General features: G+C 53.2%; 1 protein-coding gene across 3 annotated transcripts in view; it reads right to left on the bottom strand.

Annotated features, from left to right (window-relative positions):
• The window catches only part of PTPRU (protein tyrosine phosphatase receptor type U), a 266,338-nt gene that overhangs the window by 174,160 nt on the left and 67,904 nt on the right, over positions 1-24,274 (bottom strand). For 2 of the 3 annotated variants that reach the window (XM_065421874.1, XM_065421875.1), the window contains exon 2: positions 2,001-2,129. In XM_065421874.1, coding sequence (XP_065277946.1) covers positions 2,001-2,129 — 129 coding nt within the window. Of the gene's footprint in view, positions 1-2,000; positions 2,130-16,669; positions 16,866-24,274 lie in introns of those variants that run through there. The other variant, XM_065421873.1, reaches the window with a different exon arrangement.

Raw genomic sequence — 24,274 nt, 5'->3', positions numbered from 1 at the left:
GGCTTGGAAATCATGCATTTTAAAAATAATAAACGTTGGTTTCTCTGTATAGTCCTTCCTGGTTTCGCGGCCATTAGGTCGCACCCGCTTCCTGTTCTCGATGCTTTCTCCACAGCCACGAGGGCGAGCAATGTGCGTTTTCTCTTCACTGAACGCTGGGCTCCTCCCACATTCACCTGGCTCCAGAAGCTGGGGCTTGAAGACCAAATACTGCGAGAATCGCGATAAAATGACAAGAGCCAGCAACACCATGAGCACGCACCTCCGTCCCAGCGCAGCGCATGCGGCTCCTTTAAAAACCACCACGATCCCCTCACTGGAATAAAGACAACGCGACTAACCCTTTTGGGGGGAAAAAACGTTCCTTTTGGAAACTAGCAATGGTTCGTGTTTGGCAAGACGGAGTCCTAGCTGCAGAGGCTGTGGCTCCCACCCCCTGCTGACAGCCGGAAGGGGTCTCCTCCGGGTGGGGAAGGTGTCAGGTCTTGGCCAACAGGGGGCATCCTGCCACCATCACCCCAGCCTGGAAACTGGAAACCACAGACAAGCCTCCATTTTGCATGGTGCCAGTGACTGCGGGCAGCACAGCCCCATGAGGTGGAGCCGTGTGTGGCGGGCAACACACATGGCTACTGTAGAATTCAGACACGCATGGGGAGCCGGGCCTAGAACCCCAGACCTCCGGCTCCAAGCCCTCAGGCCTTGACCCCTAGCGAGTCACTATGGCTAACACTGGCTGTAGGTCCCTTATCCTGTCTGTGAGCCCAGCCACTAGAGGGCGACATCACTCACAAAGCCAGGACTTCCCACAGCCAGGTTGGATTGCGCCAGCGCCCCCGTTTCCAATGCCCCGTGGGCCACGCCACGGCCGGCTCAGCCGATGGCCAGCCCACTCCATCGCATGCGGAATTCCTATCCTTGACTCCGGGGCCACGCCGGCACGCCTCCTCTAGCAGGCTGAGGCTCCTGGGATGAGTGGGGCTCGTCCTCACAGTGCAGGGCTTCACACGTAACTGTGAGACTGAGAACTCAGCACACGTCTGACACCCGGGGACAGATTCACAGCCTGTCAGGCGCTGCTAACTGCAGGTGAAAACAGCCCAAAAAGCCAAGAGAACAGTCCGGTCACCGCTGAGCCCATCAGCCTGGGTCTCCGTCACACTCGCCTTGTGCAATGCCTTCCACGCAACAATACAACCTCGGGTGCAGGGACTGAACCTTTGCAGATATCGCATGAGCCACAGGCCAAGAACTTACAGGCAGAAATTAGCCAGTCAATTCATTCGGGGGAATCACACGGAGCTCACTGGGGACTCAAGAAGGGAACAGAGCGCAAACGTCACCCAGCAGCGCTCGCCTGCAAACCTGCTGGCCACAACCCCGACCTGATCCAAAGATGGGAAGAGCAGTATTGCAGCTTCGTTACTCCAGGACGCTGCACTTGGCCCATTCTCCCTCCCCACCATGCATTTGCATGTGCCCTTGTTCTCACAGCACGAGTTACTGGACAGGGTCTTTTATCTAAGACAACGCGAGAGGAAAAATACTGCCTGCAAGATCTTCAATGATCAAAGCACAGCTAAGCTTATGTCACTTAGCACCTGTCTCTTTCTCTCTTGTAGGGTTTTAGTCAAGCATTAGACTCACACACACACACACACACACACACACACACACACACACACACACAAAAGTGTAATTTCATGTTAAAATGACATCAAGAAAACTGCACATAAGAAAGAACCAAGGTACTGTCTCCCAGAGAGAGCACGGCGTGGGTGTCTCCTCTGTAACAAGCTACAGCAACTCTGAGAATAGACCGTACTGCGGATCTGCTCCTAGCAACTGCAGGAGCCAGTGGGAGGCTGTGGGGAGGAGGCGGCGGCGGGCTCTGTGTTTGGGCGGGGGGGATCCCATAGGTCTGACCTGTGGAAAGCTCAGAGGGGCTCAGACTGGGAGGTGTTGATGGGAGATCTGAGGGAGGGGCGGAGACGACTCACCATGAGGAAGGTCAGAGGTCAGGTGAGGCATGACATAGCTCCGGATCAGCTCCCACTCAAAGTCATCGTCCTCCCGTTGGCTGTACTCACACTGGTTTAAATCCACGTCTTCCTCGAAGGTGCAGCCGGCTGCCGTGGGGAGAGAGAGACAGTCAGTGCCAGAGGAAATGCAGCAAGCTCGGCCGGGGACAGCAGCGAAAGTGCCAATGGGCCCAGGTGAGAGAGAGAGAGAAAGGAAAAAACCTTCATCCCTGGCTGAAACGACCTGCCAGCCCCCCTCACAGATGGCCTGGGGCAGGCAAGCCCCCAGGGCAGGGCTACACTACGAGAACTCACACTTCCTCGTCATGACAGGACTTAACTTCTAACCCTAGACATAACAGCAGGCTGACGTGCGAATCTACAATCCTCCGGACTTCACAAGGCATGTCTTGCAGCTAACACTACACACAGATCCCAGCACACACACACACACACACACACACACACAGATCCCAGCACACGCTCGCACACACGTGGATCCCAACACAATACACACACCCCAGTGGACAGTGGCCTCCCCTCTTTCTAAAGCCACCTTCTCCCCTTTAAGCTCCCCACAAGCAAGCCCAGAATAATGCCCATCGTTCCCCTGGCCCAGTCCAGCGTCTGAAGGGGACCTGGGGATGACGGGACACTGAGAAGATTAGCAGCTGGAAAACCATTCCATCCATTCCAAACCATTCCAAGCCAGACAGATGTGCAGTTCAGAGGGGAACAAAGCAATGGTTAGGAGGAGTCTGTTTTAAATGCAGCATAAAACGGCAGCCGGGTGACCAGAAAGCAACAAACACAGAATGAAACAATTAGTACCAGATACAGCAAGGATGAAGCACAGACATGGGAATGGCAGAGTCTCCGGGGGCGGCCAGGGTCATGATCCCCTTGCTGATTGGTTATGTTTCATATCTAATCAACCAGCCTTAGGAAATAACGAAGATCCTCGTTATCCCGCGTGCGAGGCTAGAAGGGAAGGCAGGCAGGATGCGGTGGTTGGTGAACCCAGGCCAGCTTTGGGAACGAGGATGCCTCTTGGACCCACGTTCTGCATCGCGCAGCTGTATGATCACTACAGTTCACGCACGGGGAGGAACGTAGAGACAGCGCCGCAGAGCCAGGTTTTGGGTCCACAACCGCAGCAGAGTTCCAGGATGCTGAAATTATCTGGGAGCTGTTTGGTTGGGTATTATAGACATAGGGGCCAGCCACAAAATGTGGATCTGGATTCTCACCCCATTCCAAAGTTCGTAGGTAGGGTGATCTGAGCCAGTCTCAAGTGCAAACCTCTCAGCAACCCGCCCACATCCCTATCGCTGCAAGGCCAGCTGTCACTCACAGCCGCTGGCCTCCAGCATTTTAAAGTGAAAGACGACAATGGTCATCATCTCATCTCGATGGAACAACGTACAGCTCCGTGCACAGCGCGAACGGGGCAGGAGGAAGGAATAGGGTTTGCCAAAAGAGCAATGTCGGCAGAGAAGGCAAAATATGGAGGGCGGGGGTCCCAAACGTCTAGAAAGGGATTTACAGAGAGCAAAACAAAGCAGAAAAGTCAGGCTAGAACCCAGGCGTCCTGCTGCTGAAGACTGCACCCCACCGGCTCCCTAGACCGCAGAGCGGGGAAAGGCGCTTGGTTGAGCACAGCTAATTGAAGTAAATGCCAGCAAGCCTGGTTAGAAACATGCCCAGAAACACACGCACACGCAAGGTAAATCGGCTTCCTGGTTCCGTCTGATACAGTCGAGCGCGGCCCCCGGCCTAGGCAGCCTCCCGCCCCCCTCCAGCCTGCAGAAGGGTGGCGCTCTGATGTTTCATCCTATGAATACTTCCCCCGCGGCCAGGACCCAGGGTGCTTTTATGTTCAGTCATCTGTGCACCGGCCAAACCAAAAAAGGAGCTGAGGATTTGATTTTGTACAGCGTGTAACTGGTACAGCTTGGCTTGTTAAATACTGACCTATTGTTCCATTAAAGCCGCAGATTACACGCAGGCCAGGGCTTCGGTAATAATTAATACCGGCCCCCTGGGCTGAGCAGAGCAGGCCCATTAAGAAACCCCTGAGCAAGCAGAAAGAACAAAGGCAAATACCCCATAAATAGGCCGGTGCTCAGGCACTGCCCAGCCCTTTTTATTATTTCATTCGCTTTTTCCTATTTTTCCACAAATTACATCGGCCAGTTCTCCCCGGGGCTCAGGAATTTGGGCTCAGGCCATTAGCAGCTTCACTAGGGCCTAGCATGGGGATTGCTACCCAGAAAAGTACCAGGACGGCTCTACGGCCTGAGGGAAATGCAGGCCAAAGCATGGGGCTTGGCACCACTCATGCCCCTAGAGTGGATTTCCCCCTGCCCTACTCCCTAAGCAGGGAGTTCACAACCACGGGCCTGACCTGCCCCCTGCATGCAGACAGGGAGCAGCCCCTTCCATTGATGGGTGCTGGCGCTGGCTGCTGTGTGCACACACACGCTGCTCTTCCCACACACTGGCATTACCACACTCACCCCACCACGTGCCAGCACCCCAGCGCCCACACAGCCCGCCCCTGGCATTCACACGCCCGGGCACCCCCCTCCCACAGGCACCCAGGAGCCCCACACCTCGCATGCATGTACGCTGGCCCCTCAATACTCACTCACGCGCTATCCCCCAATGCACACAGATGTGCCCCCTCATGCACCGGCACCCCAACTCCCTGAGGCGCAGGCTCCCCTACACAAAGGTAGCTCCGAACACCCACACATACACACCTCTGCAGCCAGGTGCACTCCACCTCTCCGTCCCCCGTGGTGGGCGGCTGGATACTCGGCAGCGGCTGGGCTGCAGCTAGTGGGGTATGCCCAGGGCCCTGAGCTATTCCTCCAACTCCACCACAGAGAATAACCCGCGTCGGTCCACCCTGAGCCAGCCTTTGCCAAAGGCCACCAGGAGGCTCTGCCAAAGTCCCCATCCCACCAGCTAACTAGACGCTCCACCACAGAGGCGGCTTGGTCCAGTGAGCAGGGCCCGGACTAGAACTTGGGAGATCTGGGGCTACTCCCAGCTCTACCACTATCCTCCTTGGGCAAGTCCCGGCCCCTCTCTGTGCCTCAGTTTCCTCTCCCAGCCTCTCTCTAGTTAGATTGGTAACTCCTGGGGGCAGGGGCTGCTTTCCACTCTGTGGCCCTAACCTCAGTGCTACAGGCATAGAATCATAGAACTGGAAGGGACCTCGAGAGGTCATCGAGTCCAGTCCCCTGCACTCATGGCAGGACTAAGTATTATCTAGACCCATCCCTGACAGGTGTTTTCTAACCTGCTCTTCAAAGTCTCCAATGATGGAGATTCCACAACCTCCCTAGGCAATTTATTCCAGTGCTTAACCACCCTGACAGGAAGTTTTTCCTAATGTCCAACCTAAACCTCCCTTGCTGCAATTTAAGCCCATTGCTTCTTGTCCTAGCCTCAGATGTTAAGAAGAACAATTCTTCTCCCTCCTCCTTGTAACAACCTTTTATGTAGTTGAAAACTGTGATCATGTCACCTCTCAGTCTTCTCTTCTCCAGACTAAACAAACCCTTTTTTTTTTTTTTTTTTTCAATCTTCCCTCATGGGTCATGTTTTCTAGACTTTTAATCATTGTTGTTGCTCTTCTCTGGACTTTCTCCAATTTGTCCACATCCTTCCTGAAATGTGGCGCCCAGAACTGGACACAATACTCCAGCTGAGGCCTAATCAGTGTGGAGTTGAGCAGAAGAATTACTTCTCGTGTCTTGCTTACAACACTCCTGCTAATACTAACGGTATAATTCATTTGCATCCATTTCTAAACCAATAGAGATAAGCCAGTACAAAAGCCATTATGGTAGAAGAACGGCTCGCTGCGGTTGAGTTAAACCTGGTCTCAGCTGACTTAAGATAAACAAAATCTTCCCTCATAGGACTAGGGAAGGCAGTGTGGCCTAGTGGCCAGGACAGTGGGCTGGAAGGCAGGAGATGTGGGTCCTAGTCCTGGCTCTGGCCTGTTGGGTGACCCGGGGTGAGTCTGTATGATAAGGAAAATCACACTGGCTCGCCTTGTTAAAGTGCTTTGAGATCAGAATTGGACTGGGATGACCCTAACAGGTGTTTGCTAGCCCCATCTCTCTTCCTTATCTAGCCACACCCTCTCGGGATCCCATTCTCCCCAGCCTGACAACTGGTGGTGTCACTCAGCCCCATGGAAAGCCCTCGCTCTGACCTGGCAGCACTTTGCCCAGGGACAAATAACCAGACATGGTGCCGGGCGGGCAGAGGAGAGTTGGACCTACTGTGCTCCCTGCCCTCTGCGCAGCAGGGACCCTGAGCTGCAGGATCACACTCCTGTTAAGACACAAATTCCCCTGCAGTCAGCGAGGAGGGCTGCATGGGCTCAGAGTGGATGCCGTTGTGTTGCACACCGGTCTCCCCGATGCCGCAGAAAGGCTCTGTCCCACCCAGGGCTGCAGGATCTGCACCCACCCAAAGGCAAAGCAGCGTTCAGTGCTGACAAACGGACAGGGCGCCTGCCTGCGCCCGCACCTCAGCCGCTCATTTAATACACGAAATGAGCCGAAAGTGGGTCCCAGTGCACTGGACTAGGTGCCTGCCACCTGGGCAGGTGGCTGTCCACACCTCCCACCTGATTTAAGGTCTGACTAAAGGGGTGAGGAGGCAGCACATGAATCCAGCTGGCAGTTCTTTGAAGCTACCCCAGGCTCTCCCCTCATGCCAGCCAAAACATAATAAAAGAATCACTTTTTTTAAATGCATGAGCGCAACATTGATTATTCTCCTTAAAATCCCTGGGTATGTGTCATCCCAAAGGACCCCCCCACAAAGCACTTTCTAAACAGCACATGATACATACAAGGAATGGCTTTGCCTGCCACTACAATGCAGCCACCTCAGGGGTGTAGCGTGGCAGCTGCTTAAACAACCCACAGCAACATCGTCCCCACCAGTTTGGGGCAGGAAGTGAAGTTGGGACTATAATCAAAGGGAAACTGCCAGGAGGGATTTAGTGGGACAGAATGGACCTGCATGGCATCAGGATACCTAATTCAGGCCCTGATTTCCCCTACAGGACCATGGAGTCTCAGCACTCACCAGGGTCTCAGCTTCACGTCCCACCCAAAAGCCAGCACCTCCAGCTGCACCTCTAGAGCCTGCCTAGCAGGACTACTACAAAGGCAGTAATGGCACCCGCTGGGTGACCAACAGCAAGCTGAGTTTTCTGGGCAGTTCACCCGTCACATCCAGGCCGAACCAGGCCCTGCTTCGCTTACAAGCACAGCCACGAACGATGGGCCGGGGCCACGGGGAGGGGAGGGGTGACGGGTTGCTCACCCCCCAGAGTTCCTCCCTGCACTCTCAAAAGCGAGACGGACAGGCTTAGTGCAGTTAGAAAGGAAAGGGGGAGGAGGAGGAGCCGTGAGAGAAGCATATAATATATCAATGCACTGGAGCGAGGCAGCCGTCCCTCGTTCCTGGAGCCGAGCGCGGACTGAAGCTTGGTGAGGGCCAAAATACTGAAATCCCTTCCCCCCAACACACGCATTCCAGGGGGGATTAGAAGTGGAAATACTGTGGCTGGAGGGGGAGGCTTTTCTTTGAAGTTTTCAGCCCTATTTTACACCCACTAGGGGTTCAGAGAAAGGCCAGGAAGAGGCAGAGTTACCAGGACTAATTCCAGTTCGGGAAGGGCCATTATACCTTGTGCTTCGGGGTTTAAACCCATCTCTGCCAGCGACCACAATTCGACCCATGTGGAGGACCGATTACCCTATAGCTGTGACTGTGGCATTCTTCTGACACCTGCCACTGACACATCTTCTGCTGGCCACTGTCAGAGACAGGCCAATGGGTCTGGCAGCTCCAGGCCGTCCCGTTTTGCAGCGATTCCCCATCGAGGCTCAAGCCTTATGTGATTTGCCCATTAGGAACATCAGCATGAGATGCACAAAGAGGCCGTTTGAAGAACCAGTGAAGTACAAACACGGCCCTCCCACAGCTGAACTCCGCAGCCAGCCAGCTGCCCTTCTCCCCGTCAGCAGCAGCAGGTACCTTTGTTATGCCCACAGGTTTTTATTAAAACATTTATTTAAAAACAGGTTGTCACAAGAACTAGAGCCAAGGTGCCAGACCCAGGCGCAGTCAGGAGGATGGAACTCACCACTTCCTGGAATGGAAAGCGCCTGCAATAGGTGCACTGGGCTTGGAATGCCCCCTAGTGGCCATTCTGATTCTAGTACTACTTGGAACAGGAACTTGCCCGCTAATCAACGCTAACTAGAATCCTTCCAAGGACATTTGGGGTGGGCGGTGTTTGGAGACCTCAGTGCCTCCGTCTTCCCTACAAAAATCCTGCATCTGAACAGATTATTACCGACCCCACGTATTAAAAATAAAATCATGAATCAGGAGCCCAAAAGTTATGAAATTTGTTTAAAACCCATCAGATTACAAAAATATTAATACCTAGGTGCTGTACGAACAAAAGGACATTGCCCGCCCCAAGGAGCTTCCAGTCTAAGTATCAGTTGGAAGAAATAAAGAACAGTGAAATCGAACAGTTACTTCGCGGTTTATGCTGGTGACCGTGGACAGGTAGAACCATTTCTTTGACTATTTGTCAGAGTCAACCTTCCCCCCTCCTCTCACCACAGCAACATTTTTCAAGCTTAACTGTTGTGTATCCTGCATCCAGCCAGGTACTAGAGGCTACAGAGTTTTCAGATCTTCCAGCTTTTACTGCACCAGCTTGAGAGCAACTGAAAAGAAATTATCTGTAAGACTTTGCACCCAAGTTATACTGTGGGAGCTGGTGATGTCACACAAAAACGGCCATACTGGGCCAGACCAATGGTCCATCTAGCCCGGTATCCTGCTTTCCCACAGTGCCAGATGCTTCAGAGGGAATGAACAGAATAGGGCAATTTATCGAGTGATCCATCCCCTGTCATCCAGTCCCAGCTTCCGGCAGTCCGAGATTTAGGGAGGTCCACAGCATAGGGTTGCATCCCTGACCATCTTGGCTAATTGCCATTGATGGATCTATCCTCCAGGAACTGATCTAATTCTTTTTTGAACCCAGTTATACTTTTGGCCTTCACAGTGTCCTTTGGCAATGAGCTCCACAGGTTGACTGTGCGTTGTGTGAAGAAATACTTTACAGCCAAAGCTGCACAGGAAATAGCAGTTGGGGCATAATGAGGAGGAGGAGAAGAGTTTTCAGTCTCTGAGGGGGGATGACACACACCTGCCTGTCCCAATACGTGTTTCCCTATTTAGTGCCCTTACAAAGGGGGCACATTTGCAGCCCAGCCGGTAAATTAGCACAGGGCAATGCCTGGGGAGCCAGGTTCTGCAGGGTAGCCGAGATCAGAATCTGGCCACTGCACTCTGAACATTTTAACAATCTGGGATTTACGCTCGTTCTAGAGAACAGGCAGGAGGGGCGTGAAAATGTAAAATGCACAGATAAGGGCAGGTTCTGCTACTTTCTCCCACTGCCCCAATTCTGCTTTTAACCCCACGTGTAGTTAATGCACCGAAGGTAGAAAGTTAACACAGCTCTCGTACCGGGCCTTGCCAGGGGATGGATTTGCGTGTAAGCAGCTCTGGGAAGGCAGCGCTTTGAAGAGAAGTTCGCAATGAGTTTTGTGTGTATCCCCCAGGGCACTGCACCACGGCACGCCTTTGCCACCGCCCGCCCGAGGGCACTTCCACCACGCAGAGATGGCGGGCGCTGGCAGACACCACCTCGAAGGGCAGATTCCCATGCCTGCCCTTGTTCACCGTCCCTCCAGCACCACTATGTTAGATGCTGCCTCATTGCCCCCTGTTATGAGACAATGGGGAACGTTGCTTTCTTCTAACACTGAACAAGGAACTCTGGGATATCAGGATTATCCCTAAGGCTAATGGCCCTGCTTCACTGTAGAATGGGCCTGCTTCGGGGGGAGGGATAGCTCAGTGGTTTGAGCATTGGTCTGCTAAACCCAGGGTTGTGAGTTCAATCCTTGAGGGGGCCACTTAGGGATCTGGGGCAAAATCTGTACTTGGTCCTGCTAGTGAAGGCAGGGGGCTGGACTCGATGATCTTTCAAGGTCCCTTCCAGTTCTAGGAGATGGGATATCTCCATTAATTATTATTATTATAACTTCTACCTAGAACCTTCCCCTCCCCTGACATGCTGGTACAGTTTTAAAGGAAAAGTACATAGCCAGTAGATTCTGCTCATTATAGCAAAGTTGCTGTTATCTGAAGGTTGCCAATAGGCGGAAGAGAGGCTTGCAGGGCTGCAGCCAGGGAAGGCAGTGCTGGGATGTGCACAGTACCTCTCCCTGGAGTCCTGGAAACCCATGGCTAAGACGGGGGGCTGTGGGCAGGGCAGCCGCAGGGAGGTTTGTGAGGCTTCAACCAGGGAAAGCGCATGATAAAGTTGTCAATAAGTGGTGTTGAAGCCAGCGGGACGGGATTGGTTCCCAGCAAAATGTTGCTATTACTGGGAAGTTGTTAATATCAGGATTGCTATTAACCAGCATCAACACACACACACACACACACACTCTTCCCCTCTTGCTCCACATTTCCAAGCCCCGAGACCCTTTCCCACCCCTGGGCATTTGTTTGCTATTTTCTTTTACTCCAGACAGAAGCCAATGCTCAGACCCTTGGCCAGCGCCGTACAGGATCGGAGTTCGAGTCTCCCAGCAGTGATGGGGAGGGCAAATTCCATGCTGGCTACACCACTTTCCATGGGTCAATGCCACCTTCCCGCTCCCTAGGGGTAACCGCTTTCCCCGGGGGCTGCCCTGACTGCTAAACCAGACTAGGGAGCAGCTGCGGCTAGGGGAAGCCGCAAACCTCCTCTGAGTTCTCTGATTAAATCTAGCTGCTCCCTGTTGCGTGCTACGCTGAGCCGTGTTAACGGTGGGGACAGCACGCAGCAGTGTCTACATCAAGCAGCCAAAGCTCAGGAGCCAGGCCCTGAAAATCACGCGATTAAAAAGAAAAAAACAACATGATTTTTAAGCCACAAGCCCCCCATGCCTTCTGGTTCCTGAGCCCCTTTTCAAAGTTTTGCTCTGCAACTATGCGGGCTAAACCTACTTTTTCTTTTTTAATGAAAGCTGCCGTAAATCACGAGTCCAAGCTCTGGGGCTTTGGGAAAACCATCAAGACTCACAATAAAAAGAGCCAACGCTGGCAACCCCGAAAAGCAAAAGAGAAAGAAAGAGAGAAAAAAAAGAGGGGAAACCCCCGGAAAGCAGATGAAAGAAAGAGACCTACTAAGTACGAAGAGGAAACCCACAGCCAGCGGGGTCCTTGCTGTGCCCTCCTGCATCCCCAGCGGAGTTTGGCTCCTTCATCCTGTCTTAGCAAAGGGAAACCTGGGCACTGAAGATAATGTGAATTAACTGCAGCCAGCGCAGAACCACCCCACAAGCAGAGGACCAGAATGGAAGAGGGGCCGTTGGAGAAGAACAGACGCTCGCCCTGCCTGTGGGGTCAGAGCCCAGGCTCAGTGCTCGGTTTTCCCAAAAAGGGGGTCGTTTTACTACAGCTCCCTGCAGAGCCCACGCGGCGCTGGTTGGCGAGTAGGATACATGCCTCTCACCTCCGGGGTGCCAGTTTCCCACCAGTTTGGGGCAGCGGCGGCCAAAGCTTGTTACCATCTTACAGCTGTTTGGTGACCTTTGTGAAACGAGTCTGCTGGGTCTCAGCCCATGTCCCCATCCCAAAAGCCACCCCCAAACCCGGCAGATTAGGTGAGTTAACAGGGCTTTTCCTTCCTAGCTTTGCAGGGAGAAAGAATGGTCTAGTGGCTAATGCACCAGACTGGGCTGTAGAAAATCAACATTCAGTTCCCTGCTCTACCACAGACTCCGTGTGAGATTTCGCACAAGACTTTGTGCCTCGGTTTCCCCACTGCAAAAATAGGGATTGTACGCTTTGTCTCTTTCCGGTGAGGCAGCATTCTTTCCTCTCTCCAAAATGCTTGGTGATTTGTTTGGGCTCCCCAAGAGGACCATCACCTCTGCCAGTTGCTTCTGAAGATCCAAAAGCTGCTATTAGCCAAATCGAAACATCTTCACATCCTCGCCTAGAACTGCTTACCTCGGATCAAGAAATTGCCAGTGAAAGCCTGTCATTCCATCTAATATGTTGCCATAATGAAACAATTTTTGCTAGTCACCAGCGGAAGCTTAAAATGCAATTATGGGGAATGGATATTTTGCCGGCTAATACACAGCTGTCCGAGCCAATCAATCTCCCCTCCTTGGACAGGTTGATTGTTATTGCTCTTTATGTGTGGGCCTGTTCTCTCTTCCGCTCCCCGATCTATAGCTGAAATGAAGCTGGGCTGGATGGGAGGCTCCATATTGCCAACAAATTTGTACATACACGCACGCGGCCTCGAAAACAGCTTCCCTGGTAGACAGCATGAGAGATACAGCAGCCTGCTGCACTTTCGTGCTTGGCCGTTAACTCTTACGCAGCTGCTGGAACGGAAAGTAGTAAAAAAAAAAACCAGCTAATTGTTTGTATTACAGTAGCAAGTACAGGTCACTACAAATTAAATCAGGGCCTCATTGTGCTAGGCGCTGTACGTACACATAGTAAAAGCCAGTCGCTGCCCCAAAGGGTTCACGGTGTAAACAGACAGCAGCGGACAAAGAGGGAAACAGAGGCACTGAAATCCACGCAAGGTTATACAGCAGGGGAGAGGAAGAGGCAGGATTAGAATCCAGCTCTCCTGATTCCCAGCCCAGTACCTAAGCTACTAGACCACAGTGGAGATCTGGCATGATCCAGCCACCTTTAAATCCTGCTGACCGCTTCCTAAGCCCCTATCTTCTCTTTGTAATGCACTGGCCTAGTGCACGTGATCACAACTCCCCTAATGGCTCGTTCCAGTCATTAGTACAGCCTGCTACTCACGCCCGTCTGCTCCAGCACAGACCCAGGGTCTGAATTACTTGCCCCAAAGCTGCAGACTTAACTGAAAGCAGCTCACAGAAGTGTGCTTGTCTTTAACACTCAGATGCCCAACTCCCAATGGAGTCTAAACCCAAATAAATCCGTTTTACCCTGTATAAGCTTTATACAGGGTAAACTCATGAATTGTTCGCCCTCTAACACTGATAGAGGGATATGCACAGCTGTTTGCCCCCCCCCGGTATTAATACATACTCTGGGTTAATTAATAAGTAAAAAGTGATTTTATTAAATACAGAAAGTAGGATTTAAGTGGTTCCAAGTAGTAACAGACAGAACAAAGTGAATTACCAAGCAAAATAAAATAAAACATGCAAGTCTATGTCTAATACAGTAAGAAACTGAATACAGATAAGATCTCACCCTCAGAGATGTTTCAATATGTTTCTTTCACAGACTGGACGCCTTCCTAGTCTGGGCACAATCCTTTCCCCTGATACAGCCCTTGTTCCAGCTCAGGTGGTAGCTAGGGGATTCCTCATGATGGCTGCTCCTTTTCTCTGTTCCACCCATTTATCTCTCTTTTGCATAAGGCGGGAATCCTTTGTCCCTCTGGGTTCCCACCCCCCCTTCTCAATGGAAAAGCACCAGGTTAAAGATGGATTCCAGTTCAGGTGACATGATCACATGTCACTGCAAGACTTCATTACCCACTTGCCAGCACACACATATACAGGAAGACTTACAGGGAGAACAGAGCCATCTGCAGTCAATTGTCCTGGTTAATGGGAGTCATCAAGATTCCAAACCACCATTAATGGCCCACACTTTGCATAATTACAATAGGCCCTTAGAGTTATATTTCATATTTCTAGGTTCAGATACAAGAGTGATACATTTATACAAATAGGATGATCACACTCAGTAGATTATAAGCTTTGTAATGATACCTTACAAGAGACCTTTTGCATGAAGCATATTCCAGTTACATTAGCATATTTTCATAAAATCATATAGAATGCAACGTCACAGCACCCATGGTATATTACAGGTGCATGACCATTAAATTCCCATGGCACTTTGCACAGAAGAATAAGATTTTCCCCTTATGCACCAGGCCAATGTTCCCCACCCAAATCCGACTGTGCAAAAGCTGGCTGCTCCATCCACCCCAGAGCTGGCTGCATTTCTGTAGCCCTGCCATGAAGAATGTCAAGGTGATGTTTTAATTAACGTCCCACCTCCCCTCCAATCTCAGCAGCTGCTCCTCCCAGATCAAGGCTGAGTCCAGGGCAGAGGGGGTCAGGAGGAGCTGCGTTGACTGCTCGGTGCCCTGTGGATGGCTAGAGTCGGCCTGGCCTCCAGGCCTATCTCCACCACAAGACTGATAGCACCATAAAAATTAAGATTAAAATAATTGAATTCCAATGTCCCAGCTATAGATCTCACGGCCGCTATTTAAAAGTCATCACCTTCCATCAGCCACGGAAAGACACACAGAATTAGCCCAGCCCGGGTTCCCTGCCATGCCCAGGGTCAGATTCTTAGGCTGAAAACCTCAGCGCTAGGCAGAGCTTTCAGAAATCAAGGCTTTTAGTCTGCCTGCGTCTGAAGCATCAGCAATCCCTATTTGTGACCAGCGCAGCTAGGGCTCCTAGGTTCTGCTGCCAGCCCTGCCCTGGAGAGCTCAAATTACCCATCTGTACAATGGGGATAGTTAGATCCATCTGTGTACTGGGCAAGCAGGAAGTCCTGTCAATTTCATGTACAAAACGCTTTGAGCGCCTCAGATGCTGGGTGCTCACACCATCCAAAATGCTTGGACTTGCTTAAGTGCTGCGGCAGCAGAGCCGAGCGAGCGCAAGCGAGGATGCTGGTCACCCTGAGCAGAGGGGGAAGCAGTTGGGTAAAATACCAGTTGAGAGACGGATCCATCGTTTCCTTTCCCCACACCGTGACCGAGCAGGTATCCGGTGGTTTGGGGGAAGACACCAGAATTGAAGATGCTGCCTGCCCTTCCAAATCACAGCCATTAAGGACCTTTTTGCACGTCTAACCCAGCCCAGAGGACCAGAAGACCCAGCCAGCAGTCTTTCTTCACTCCACATGCCCATGACATCCACAGGAGTTTTGCTGGAATAACGTCTGTCCTGGGAGTGCACTGGCACATGTCTGTGTGTGCTTTCAACAGAGGCCACGTGCAGACGGGTTTAAGATGCAGCAGGAAGGCTGTTCTCGTGAGATTTCCAGGCCAGGTCCACGCTCACTGAGTGGTTTGGATCCTGTTGTTCAGATGAACATCCAAGCTCCCCAGCTGTTGAGAGCAGCCTAATGCTCCCCCGAGCGAGCAGGTGGGCAATACGGCAGGATATTCACATTCACCCACTGGAGCATCTGCCACAGTGAAGTCAACTGGGAGCTCCTGACAAACCGTCACGGAAGAACGCCGATTCGCCACGCTCCCATTGATCGAAAGGCTGGTTATGGGGTTATCCTGCCGGAGTTCTTAAACCCTACAGGCCGTCTGCTTCCCATGCAAGCCTGCCCCCAAAGTAGCTCCCTCCGCGTGGAGTTTAGTAGCTCCAGGAGTTGTCTGCTCGGTAACAGGGCGGCCTGGATGAGCCCGGCTCCTGGATTAGCAGAAGGTTTATGTGTAGCCTTAGCACCAGTGTGAAACGAGGTTCTGCTGCACTTAGGGATGTCTGGTACATGCTGGGGAAGGCAGGGAGCGATTCTGACACCCAGAGCTGTGCGACGAGTCTGTTCCATGGTGCAACGCTCGAGTTCCTCCGAGGTTTGTTACCTTTGGGATGGTGGCTGAGCAACCCCAAACTCACATGACCTCCCCTCCGCCCCAGTAGAGCGAGCCCTGCATCGGAACTCTACCAAGACCTCCCACATCACAGCTCGAACCACAAGGCAACCTGGCAGGCCACGCCAATTAACTCACACGCGATGTACAGCCTTACAGACCCTCGCCTAGCCTACGGACTGATCACTCGGCCAGAGGGCTGGAAATTAACACGGTGAGCTGCGCGCTGCATCCATTGACCAAGAGCCAGGCTGGACAGAGCTTTGGCCTGTCACCCCCTGGTGGTCACGGCGACCTCAGTGTTGCCTGTTTATTTTGCAGCATACTCCAGGAGTGGGATCCGTGCACTGGCTGGCAACCACTGGAGCTGCTAGAATTCAGACGGAGGTTTCTGCCCATTGCGTCGGGCTCAGCCTCTCAGACAGCGCATTGGCCCGGAAGGTTTGCGTGGGCAGGGGGAAGAGCTGTATTAACAGCCTCGTTCAGGCAGCACCAGATTGCAGTGGGGGCTGGCAAGGACCCCAGCTGGGAACGACATCAGGCAACCCCAACCCTATCAGACAAACAGCGGCGCAGCTCCCAGGCACAGGAAGAAATTGATATCTGTGCACCTGTCTGGCCCCATCCCTGGGCACAAAGAAATGAACCGATCTTCACCACAGCGCTGTGAGGAAAAGAAGCAGCCTTATTTCCATTCCACAGCTGGGAAACTGAGGCACAGACTAAGGCCCAGATCCTCAAAGGTATTTAGGCGCCTCACTCCTATTGATTACAACGGAAGTTAGGCACCTAAATACACGAGGATCTGGGCCCAAGAAATCAGCGGCAGAGCCAGGAATTGAAGCCACGTCTCCCACATGCCAGGCCGGTGCCTTACCTCTTCCAAACTCTCTCACACCTCCTTGACTGCCTCTTTCCAAGACAGTCTTGCTCTGCAAGGTCGTTAGTCCAGCAGCTCTGTCCAATGGCCCACGTCTCTGGGGAGCGGCCAGCAATGCGCTAGATAAGCAGGGCCGGGGGCAGGCTAGCGGGGGAAGTTGGCAGCCCAGCAGGGCCGGTGTATGCTTTGGCATGTCACCCAGTTAACAACAGGTTACTCCCAGGATAATGCTCGGGGGGCAGAACTAAACTGGGGGTTAAATGTAAGACAGGCCAAAAAAAAAAAAATGGGGACTCAGGAGGTTAGAAGCCGCAGAGCAAGGAGGTGAAGGGAGGAGAGAGAGAGGCAAGCGCTTCCTCCCTCCGCAGCCTGAAGAGGAGGGTGGAGAGCGAACCGAAGGCTGCAGCTGGTAGCTATCAGCACAGCAGCGCCAGGGCGCCGCGGGGGTAAGAACAAGCCAGCACGTGCCCAACACAGCAGCATTCCCTGCCCGGGCGAAGGAGCCGGGGTCACATTGCAAGACCGGCAGCGTATGGAGTCGGGTGGCGACTCAGCCACATTCCAGACATTCCCAGCTCTGCATGACCAGGCCAGTGGGACGCCCAGCTGGCTACTTCAAGTGACTGGGTAAAAAAGGCTCTTTCTTAAAGGACAGACCCGACCCCTCAGAGTCAGGGCAACTAAGGGTGGGGACTAAAATAAATCTGGGCTGCTTTTTCCACCCGTGAGCCCGGCCAGGCCTCTGGGAGAGGCAGCCAGATTCTATTCCTCCCTGGACATCAACAGCATGGCTTCCCCGGGGATGCGGGACCTGGCCATGGGGGGTTCCCTTTCTTTCTGGGGAGACTGGGGAGACCCAAAACCTTTTTCTGCTGCAGCGCGGGGTCACGGGCGGGCAACGGTTGAAAAACGCCCATCCACAGATTTGTCCCCCACATGCCAGTCGCCGCGCTCAATCCCGCCCTTTTCCGCGCTGGGGGACCCCAGTCCGTTGCCTCCAGACCGCGTGCCACGGCTGAGAATGCCCACGCCGGCTAAAGGTCCCAAGAGTATGCAGGGCTGGCAGTGACCAGAGAAACGAGTATTTCCTGGTGAACAGAGCACGTTTGATCTGGAGTCACTGCGGGACGATAAACCCAGAACCCTGCACCGTTAGCTTTACAGCGTCACTGTGGTTCCGGTTTAAATCGAGACACACGCCCGCCCGCGCACTGTACACTGAGCCTGCTGGAAGGACACAAGGTGGACGTAGCAGGGACTGACTGTCTGGTGAGCTGAGGCCCAGATTCCAGCAGACACCTCACATCGGTCCCATGGTCACCAGGTCGTGTCAGTCCCAAGTCTGAGCCCCTTACTCAGCAGGTCACCCGGCCGCCTGGGTTTCCTTCAGGAGAGGAGAGCCAGGAACAGAGAAGGAAGAACAAACCAACTTCTTAGCTACTATTGATCCCACCTTACAGACGGGGAAACTGAGGCGCAAAGCAAGGTGAAGGAACTCATCCGAGACCACCCACTAGGTCAGTGTCTGAGGCACCAGCTCATCCATTCCCCCCTCAATGGGCGTCACAAGGTGAGTCCAGCCCAGCAGCAACTGAAAGGGACAGCAGGTTCCGGCGCAGAGACGTCCCAGGAGGGGAGAGCAGGGAAAGCTTCACCCCAGGCAGGGGTTGGCAGGAGGGGTGGAAAAAGTCGAGGGTGGGCATTGCAGAGAAGAGTGGGACGCTGTTCCAAACACTGGGGGGCAGCAGGAAAGACAGCATGGGGCAGACAGCAGGAGGAGAGTGGAGGAGAAAGGAGGGTTGGGGGCAAAATAAAGGAGGAGAAGAGAGGAGGAAGAAAAGAAAGAACAAGCGACCCCGTGCAATTGACAGAGCCTAATTAAATCCTCCACAGTCGCTAGGAATATGGATGGCTGCCCAGGAGTCTGCCTTGTGCTTTTTGATCTGTTTAGTCTATGGGCCTCGCGCTTGAAAGTTAATTACACACTTAAACTCTTTCTGTTTAACCTAATGCACCATGGGAAATGTGCCACGGGTTTCTCTTTTCTTTTACTGAGCAGCCTTTCAAAGGCTCCCGCACGAACGGGCTTGCCGCAGTCGCGGATTTGAACGCAGGCTCCATTCTCCTGACATGGGCTTGTTCTGCGCAGGGGGCAGGAGAGCGGAAGGGTGGGTGGCTCGGTTCAGATGCGCCAGGGGGAGGCGCGCTCTGCCCGAGATGCCGCCCTGACGCCGCAGAGAGCCTAACCCACAGCAAAAGGGCTCAAAGAGGAACCGGCCGCCTGCCTCCAAACCTCCAGAGCAAATGGAGTGATGCCAGAGCAGGGACTGGAGGAGGGGATGGAGGTCAGGACTCCTGGGTTCTATTCCCAGCTCTGGGAAAAGGGGAGGGGGATGTCTAGTGGTTAGAGCAGGGGACAAGGACCCACAGGTCTGAATTCCCTGTGCTTTGGGGGGAGGTCAGCTCAGCTCCCGGCCGCCCCAGCTATTCCTCAGCGCCACTTGAGAGCTTTTTGTTCCGACGCTGGTTGCTGCAGCAGGGCTCAGGCTGGGCAGGGCAGGGGGCTCCCTCACGGGCTCATCTGACATATGCCCGACACCAAGGAACAGGCAGGCCCCAGAGCAGCCAGCCCTCCAAGGCAGCTGCCCTAGGCCCCTACAGTCCCACTCGGTGCGTCCCCCGCTGACCCCACACAGCGCAGCAGCCAGGAAAGCAAACACAGGTGACCTTTACCAGTCTTGATTAATTTTTAATCGCTGGCCTTTCACAGAGGCTCAGGCAATCATCGAGAGCCAGTACAGCCAGCGTGGGGACGCCACCCCGTGACATTTCCAGACAAGCCAAACCCTGCTGAAGAACAGCAGTAATGGGGCTGGTAAGGAGCAGGATGGATGCACCGCCAGGAGCTCGTGTACTGGGGGGAGGAGGGGCGGGGAGGAGTCCACGCTGGCCTGGCCCAACAGGATGGCAATGGGATCGCACTCTGCTAGGTGGGATGGTAGCTCCCAGAGGCACCACCAGAGATCAGTGCTAGGTGTGGTACATACCCACAGTCAGAGACGGCCCTTGCTCCAAAGAGCTCACAATCGGAACAGACAAGGGTATGAGACGGGAAGCCTAATTATCCCCATTTTACAGAGGGGAAACTGAGGCACAGAGCGATTCACGGTCCTGCTCGGAGACTCTAGCAGGGCCAGGACTAATTACGTCTCTCTCGTTTGGGATCACAATGTCTCTCCCATCTGAGCCTGGGCAGGTCAGAGACACGGGGGGAGGAGCACGAAGGCAGAGCACTCTGGCATTTTAACCACCATGCTGTCTAACCCAGCGAAGGGGAGGTCTCCAGGACACCAGTGCCTTCCCCATCCGTACAGCTGAACTGTGAATAGGAAACGTTGGTTAAAATATCCCAGCCTAGACACGGCCTTCGGCTCTCTCTAATCCTGGCTCCAAACAGGGGAGGCCACACATGTAATGAGTTTGGACGGCCTGAACTGACTCCCTCACTGTCCCCGTTCCCCCACCTATATCAGAAAACTCCCCCATGTTGAGCATGTCACCACTCGGATCCTCCAAACCGGGACAACTCGGGGGTGGAAACACCTTTAAACCTCACTGCAATGGAGGAGCCCAGGAGAGACTTTCAGAGGGGGCGGGGCGGGAAATGGTCAATACTTTGCTCCAGTTCAGAGCCTGTTCCTCTAAAGGGGGGGCCCTAGGTGCCTGGGTCGCAGGCTACTCGAGTGGGAAGCCTGTTAAGGAGAGGGAGGGATAGAGCTAACGTGGGGGGGGGGGTTGTCACAGCCCAGCCACAAGCCTGGGGGTGGCTCAGGGATGAAGTGGGGGGGCTGCAGGACAAGACGGAGAGGCATTGGCAGAGCTAGAGGGTGTGTGCAGAACCAGATTAACGCAGGGGCTTTAGGGGCTGCAGCCCAAGGCCTCGGGCTAAGGGGGGCCCCACAGGCCGAACGCAGCCCGCTGCTTCTTTTCATCCGGCCCGTGGCAAGTCTCTGACACCGATCCCAGAGCCTCGGCGGCGCCCCCTCCCTCCCCGGACCTGGAGCTGCGAGCGCCGACTCACCGAGGTGCCCCTGCGGCCCCTAGGCGAGGGGCGCTCAGGGGATCTCTGTGCACTGCCCCCGCCCCCAGCGCTGGCTCCGCAGCTCCCATTGGCCAGGTACCGCAGCCAATGGGAGCTGCGGGGGCGGCGCCTGAGGGCACGGGCAGTGTGCACCACGCAGGGCAGCCTGGCCCCTCTGCCTAGGGGCCGGACATGCCAGCCACCTCGGGGAGCAGAGCAGCGCTGAGCCAGCGCAGCAGGGATCCTGCCCGGGGGGATAAATAAACCCAATGACCAGAGAGAGTCGGCCCTTGAACTTCAGGGCTCCTCAGAATCCCATGAAAGCTTCTTGCATCTCCCCCTTTGCCCCCGCCATGCCCCTCCCCTGCTCACTGCGCCTCTTACTCTCCCCTGGAATTAGCGACAGGATCCTGCACTCGGCAGGACACGTTACGCCTTGCACTAGCTCCTGAGAATTCACACCAGGATCATTCAAGATGAGGAACGGCTAGCCTGGGCCACCATTCATCTCCACCCTCACGCGCTCAGCAGCCGCCATGCGTTTATTCGGGCCCCTGCGGCTTCTTTATCTTCTCCAAATGAATCTCTGCCACCTGGGCGGCAGGAATATAACCAGGGCTTAAATTCTCATAGAGTGTTTCCCAGGGCCCCCGCTCCCCCAGACAGCTCCGGCTGAATTTAAGCTCTGAATATAACTGCACACAAAAAATTAACCATATTAAGCTTGGTTGGGGTGTTGGGTGCTGAAATACCGTGTTTTCATAGCTCTCCAAGCGACTGGCAAAGGAAGGTAATTGTCACTAGCCTCTTTTTACAGCTGGGGAAACTGAGGCACAGAGCAGCGACGTGGCCTAAGTCACACAGCACATGAGCAGCTGAGCTACGAATTGAACCAACATATCCTAACTCCCAGGCCAGGGCCTCAACCGCTGGGCTACCCTGCCGTCCATTTACCAATCATTCTGCAGACTGCACCTTCAGAGATAAGCAGTCCAGCTACCTGGATGTTAGCAAGCATGGATGAGAGCTAACTGGCTGATGCACCGTCTTACAGAGCGAGTCTCCCACACCGCGCTCTCCCAGGGAGACTATATTTGTTTTCTTTCCTCAAAACAAGTCACCTAGATAGAAAGTGTTTGTAAGGTTTGTTCTTTGTATTAAGAAAACACAACAAACAATAAAATCATCATAAAACCCATCTCGTATCTTACCTAGTGCTTTTCATCAGTAGATCTCAAACTGCTGCACAATCCTTTAAGGTATTTATCCTCACACACCGCTGCAAGGCAGGGCAGGGCTGTCATCCCCATTGTACAGATGGGGAACTGAGGCACAGGAGACTAAGCGATTTGCCCAAGGCCACGCAGGAAGTCTGTGACAGAGCAAAGAACTCAATCCAGGTCTCCCAAGTCCTAAGCTAGTGCCCTAACCACTGGGCCATCCCTGCCTCTCATTATTGCCTATGTGGTGGTGTTTGAGCACAACAGTGTGGGTTATTTCGGATCGATGGACAAACATCTACTCACATTTAAGCAGAGGAATCTCAGCTAATAGTTTCTGGAGGAGAAAAGCCCCTGCAAGGAAAATCACAGAATCATAGAAATGTGGGGCTGGAAGGGGCCTCAAGAGGTCATCAAGTCCAGCCCCCTGCACTAAGGAAGGACCAAGCAACCCTTGACCAGCCCTGCCAGGTGTTTGTCCAACCCGGTCTTAAAAACCTACAATGACGGGGATTCCACAACCTCCCTTGGAAGCCTGTTCCAGAGCAGAACTCCCTTTCTAGTTAGCTGTAAAATCCCACTTGGTAGCTGTTCTTTACCTGCTTTACCTGTAAAGGGTTAAAAAGTCCCCCAGGTAAAGAAAAAAAAAAAGTGGGCACCGGACCAAAAGAGCCAGTGGGAAGGCTAGAACATTTTTAAATGGGAAAAGAAACTTTTCCTTTGTCTGTGGTTGTTCTCCGGAGAAGCAGGAACAGAGCAGCAATGCTATAAGCAGGAATGCCGTGTAAAGTCTGAACCAGGTATGAAAAATTATCTTCCACACCTAGAAGGAATCATTTGGATAGGGAACGTTTAGATAAAGGCGATCAGGTTTATTCTTTATTTTGGCTTGTGGGTCTCCTCTGTGCTAACCCCAGATGCTTTTGTTTGCTTGTAACCTTTAAGCTGAACCCCCCCAAAAAAACTATTTTGGGTGCTTAGTTTTTGGAATTGCTCTTTTAAAATCTAGCAAAAGCCTAAGTTCCAGATGTATTTACTTTCTTTTTATTTTAATAAAATTGACCTTTTTTAAGAAGGATTTGGATTTTTGTGTCCTAAAAGGTTTGTGCATCTGCTGTTTGATTAGCTGGTGGCCACAGCTAATTTCCTTTGTTTTCTTTCTCAGCTCTTCCCCGGAGGGGGGGGGGTGAAAGGGCTCGAGGGCACCCCACAGGGAGGAATTCCCAAGTGCTCCTTCCTGGGACCAAAGGGGTTTTTTTTGCATTTGGGTGGTGGCCACGTTTACCAAGCCAAGGTCAGAGAGAAGCTGTAACCTTGGGAGTGTAATACAAGCCTGGAGTGGCCAGTATTCATTTTTAGAATCCTTGCGGGCCCCCACCTTCTGCACTCGACATGCCAGAGTGGGGAATCCGCCTTGACAGCACATTGCTGTGGAACTGGGACTGACAAACAGCCACTCGGCCAGTGGGCGCTGCGAGTTCACCGTGGCTGGGGCCCCGTTCACTGACAGGTCCCCACCATTTCCAGGGAATTTGCATTATTCCCAGACAGATTTTCTGGCCCACAATAAATTCAGGGACAGACTGACAAGGCAGGAAATATTTACTTGTCACAGTAAGTAAAATTCACACCTACCTCCCCTTCCCCACCCGCCTTGAGAGGCAGTCCCCCTCCCCCGGGACGGAGCACTGGACTCTGACTCAGGACACCTGGGTTCTATTCCTGACTCTGCCACTGTCCTGCTGGGGGACACTGGGCAAGTCACTTTGCCTTAGTTTCCCCATCTGTAAAATGGGGATAATGATACTGACCTCCTTTATAAATTGCTTAGAGACGGCTGCTATCTTGGCCAACACGCCGAGGACTGAACTGGGGACCTCCAGAACCAAAAGCACAAGCTGCTACAGCTTGAACTAAACACTTGGGGCTGCCGTTGGGGGCTGTAACAGCCTCATATCCTCCCCTGTAACACACTCACGTTTGCTCTCATTCTCCCTCCTGGAGACTTTATATTAGTTCTTTTTTTTTGTCATTTTCCTTGATATGAAAAGAGAGGCATCCAGGCTGAGGAATACACAGCTCCCTCTGTATGTGGGAGGATGCCCAGGCTCAGATCCACCACCTTTCATAAACCAGGGCAGCCAGTAAGTATCATCATACCATATTATAGATGGGGAAACCGAGGCACGGAGAGGCAAAGCGACTTGCCCAAAGTCAATGGCCAGGAACAGAACCCAGCTCTCCTGTGTCTTCTAACTACTAGGCAAGGCTGCCTACTTTATACCCGCTCCGTGTCCAGTC

This window comes from Emys orbicularis, chromosome 23 (assembly GCF_028017835.1).
Source record: "Emys orbicularis isolate rEmyOrb1 chromosome 23, rEmyOrb1.hap1, whole genome shotgun sequence".
In the NCBI taxonomy this organism is placed as follows: Eukaryota; Metazoa; Chordata; order Testudines; family Emydidae; genus Emys; species Emys orbicularis.
This window is presented reverse-complemented; position numbering and strand designations above follow the sequence as displayed.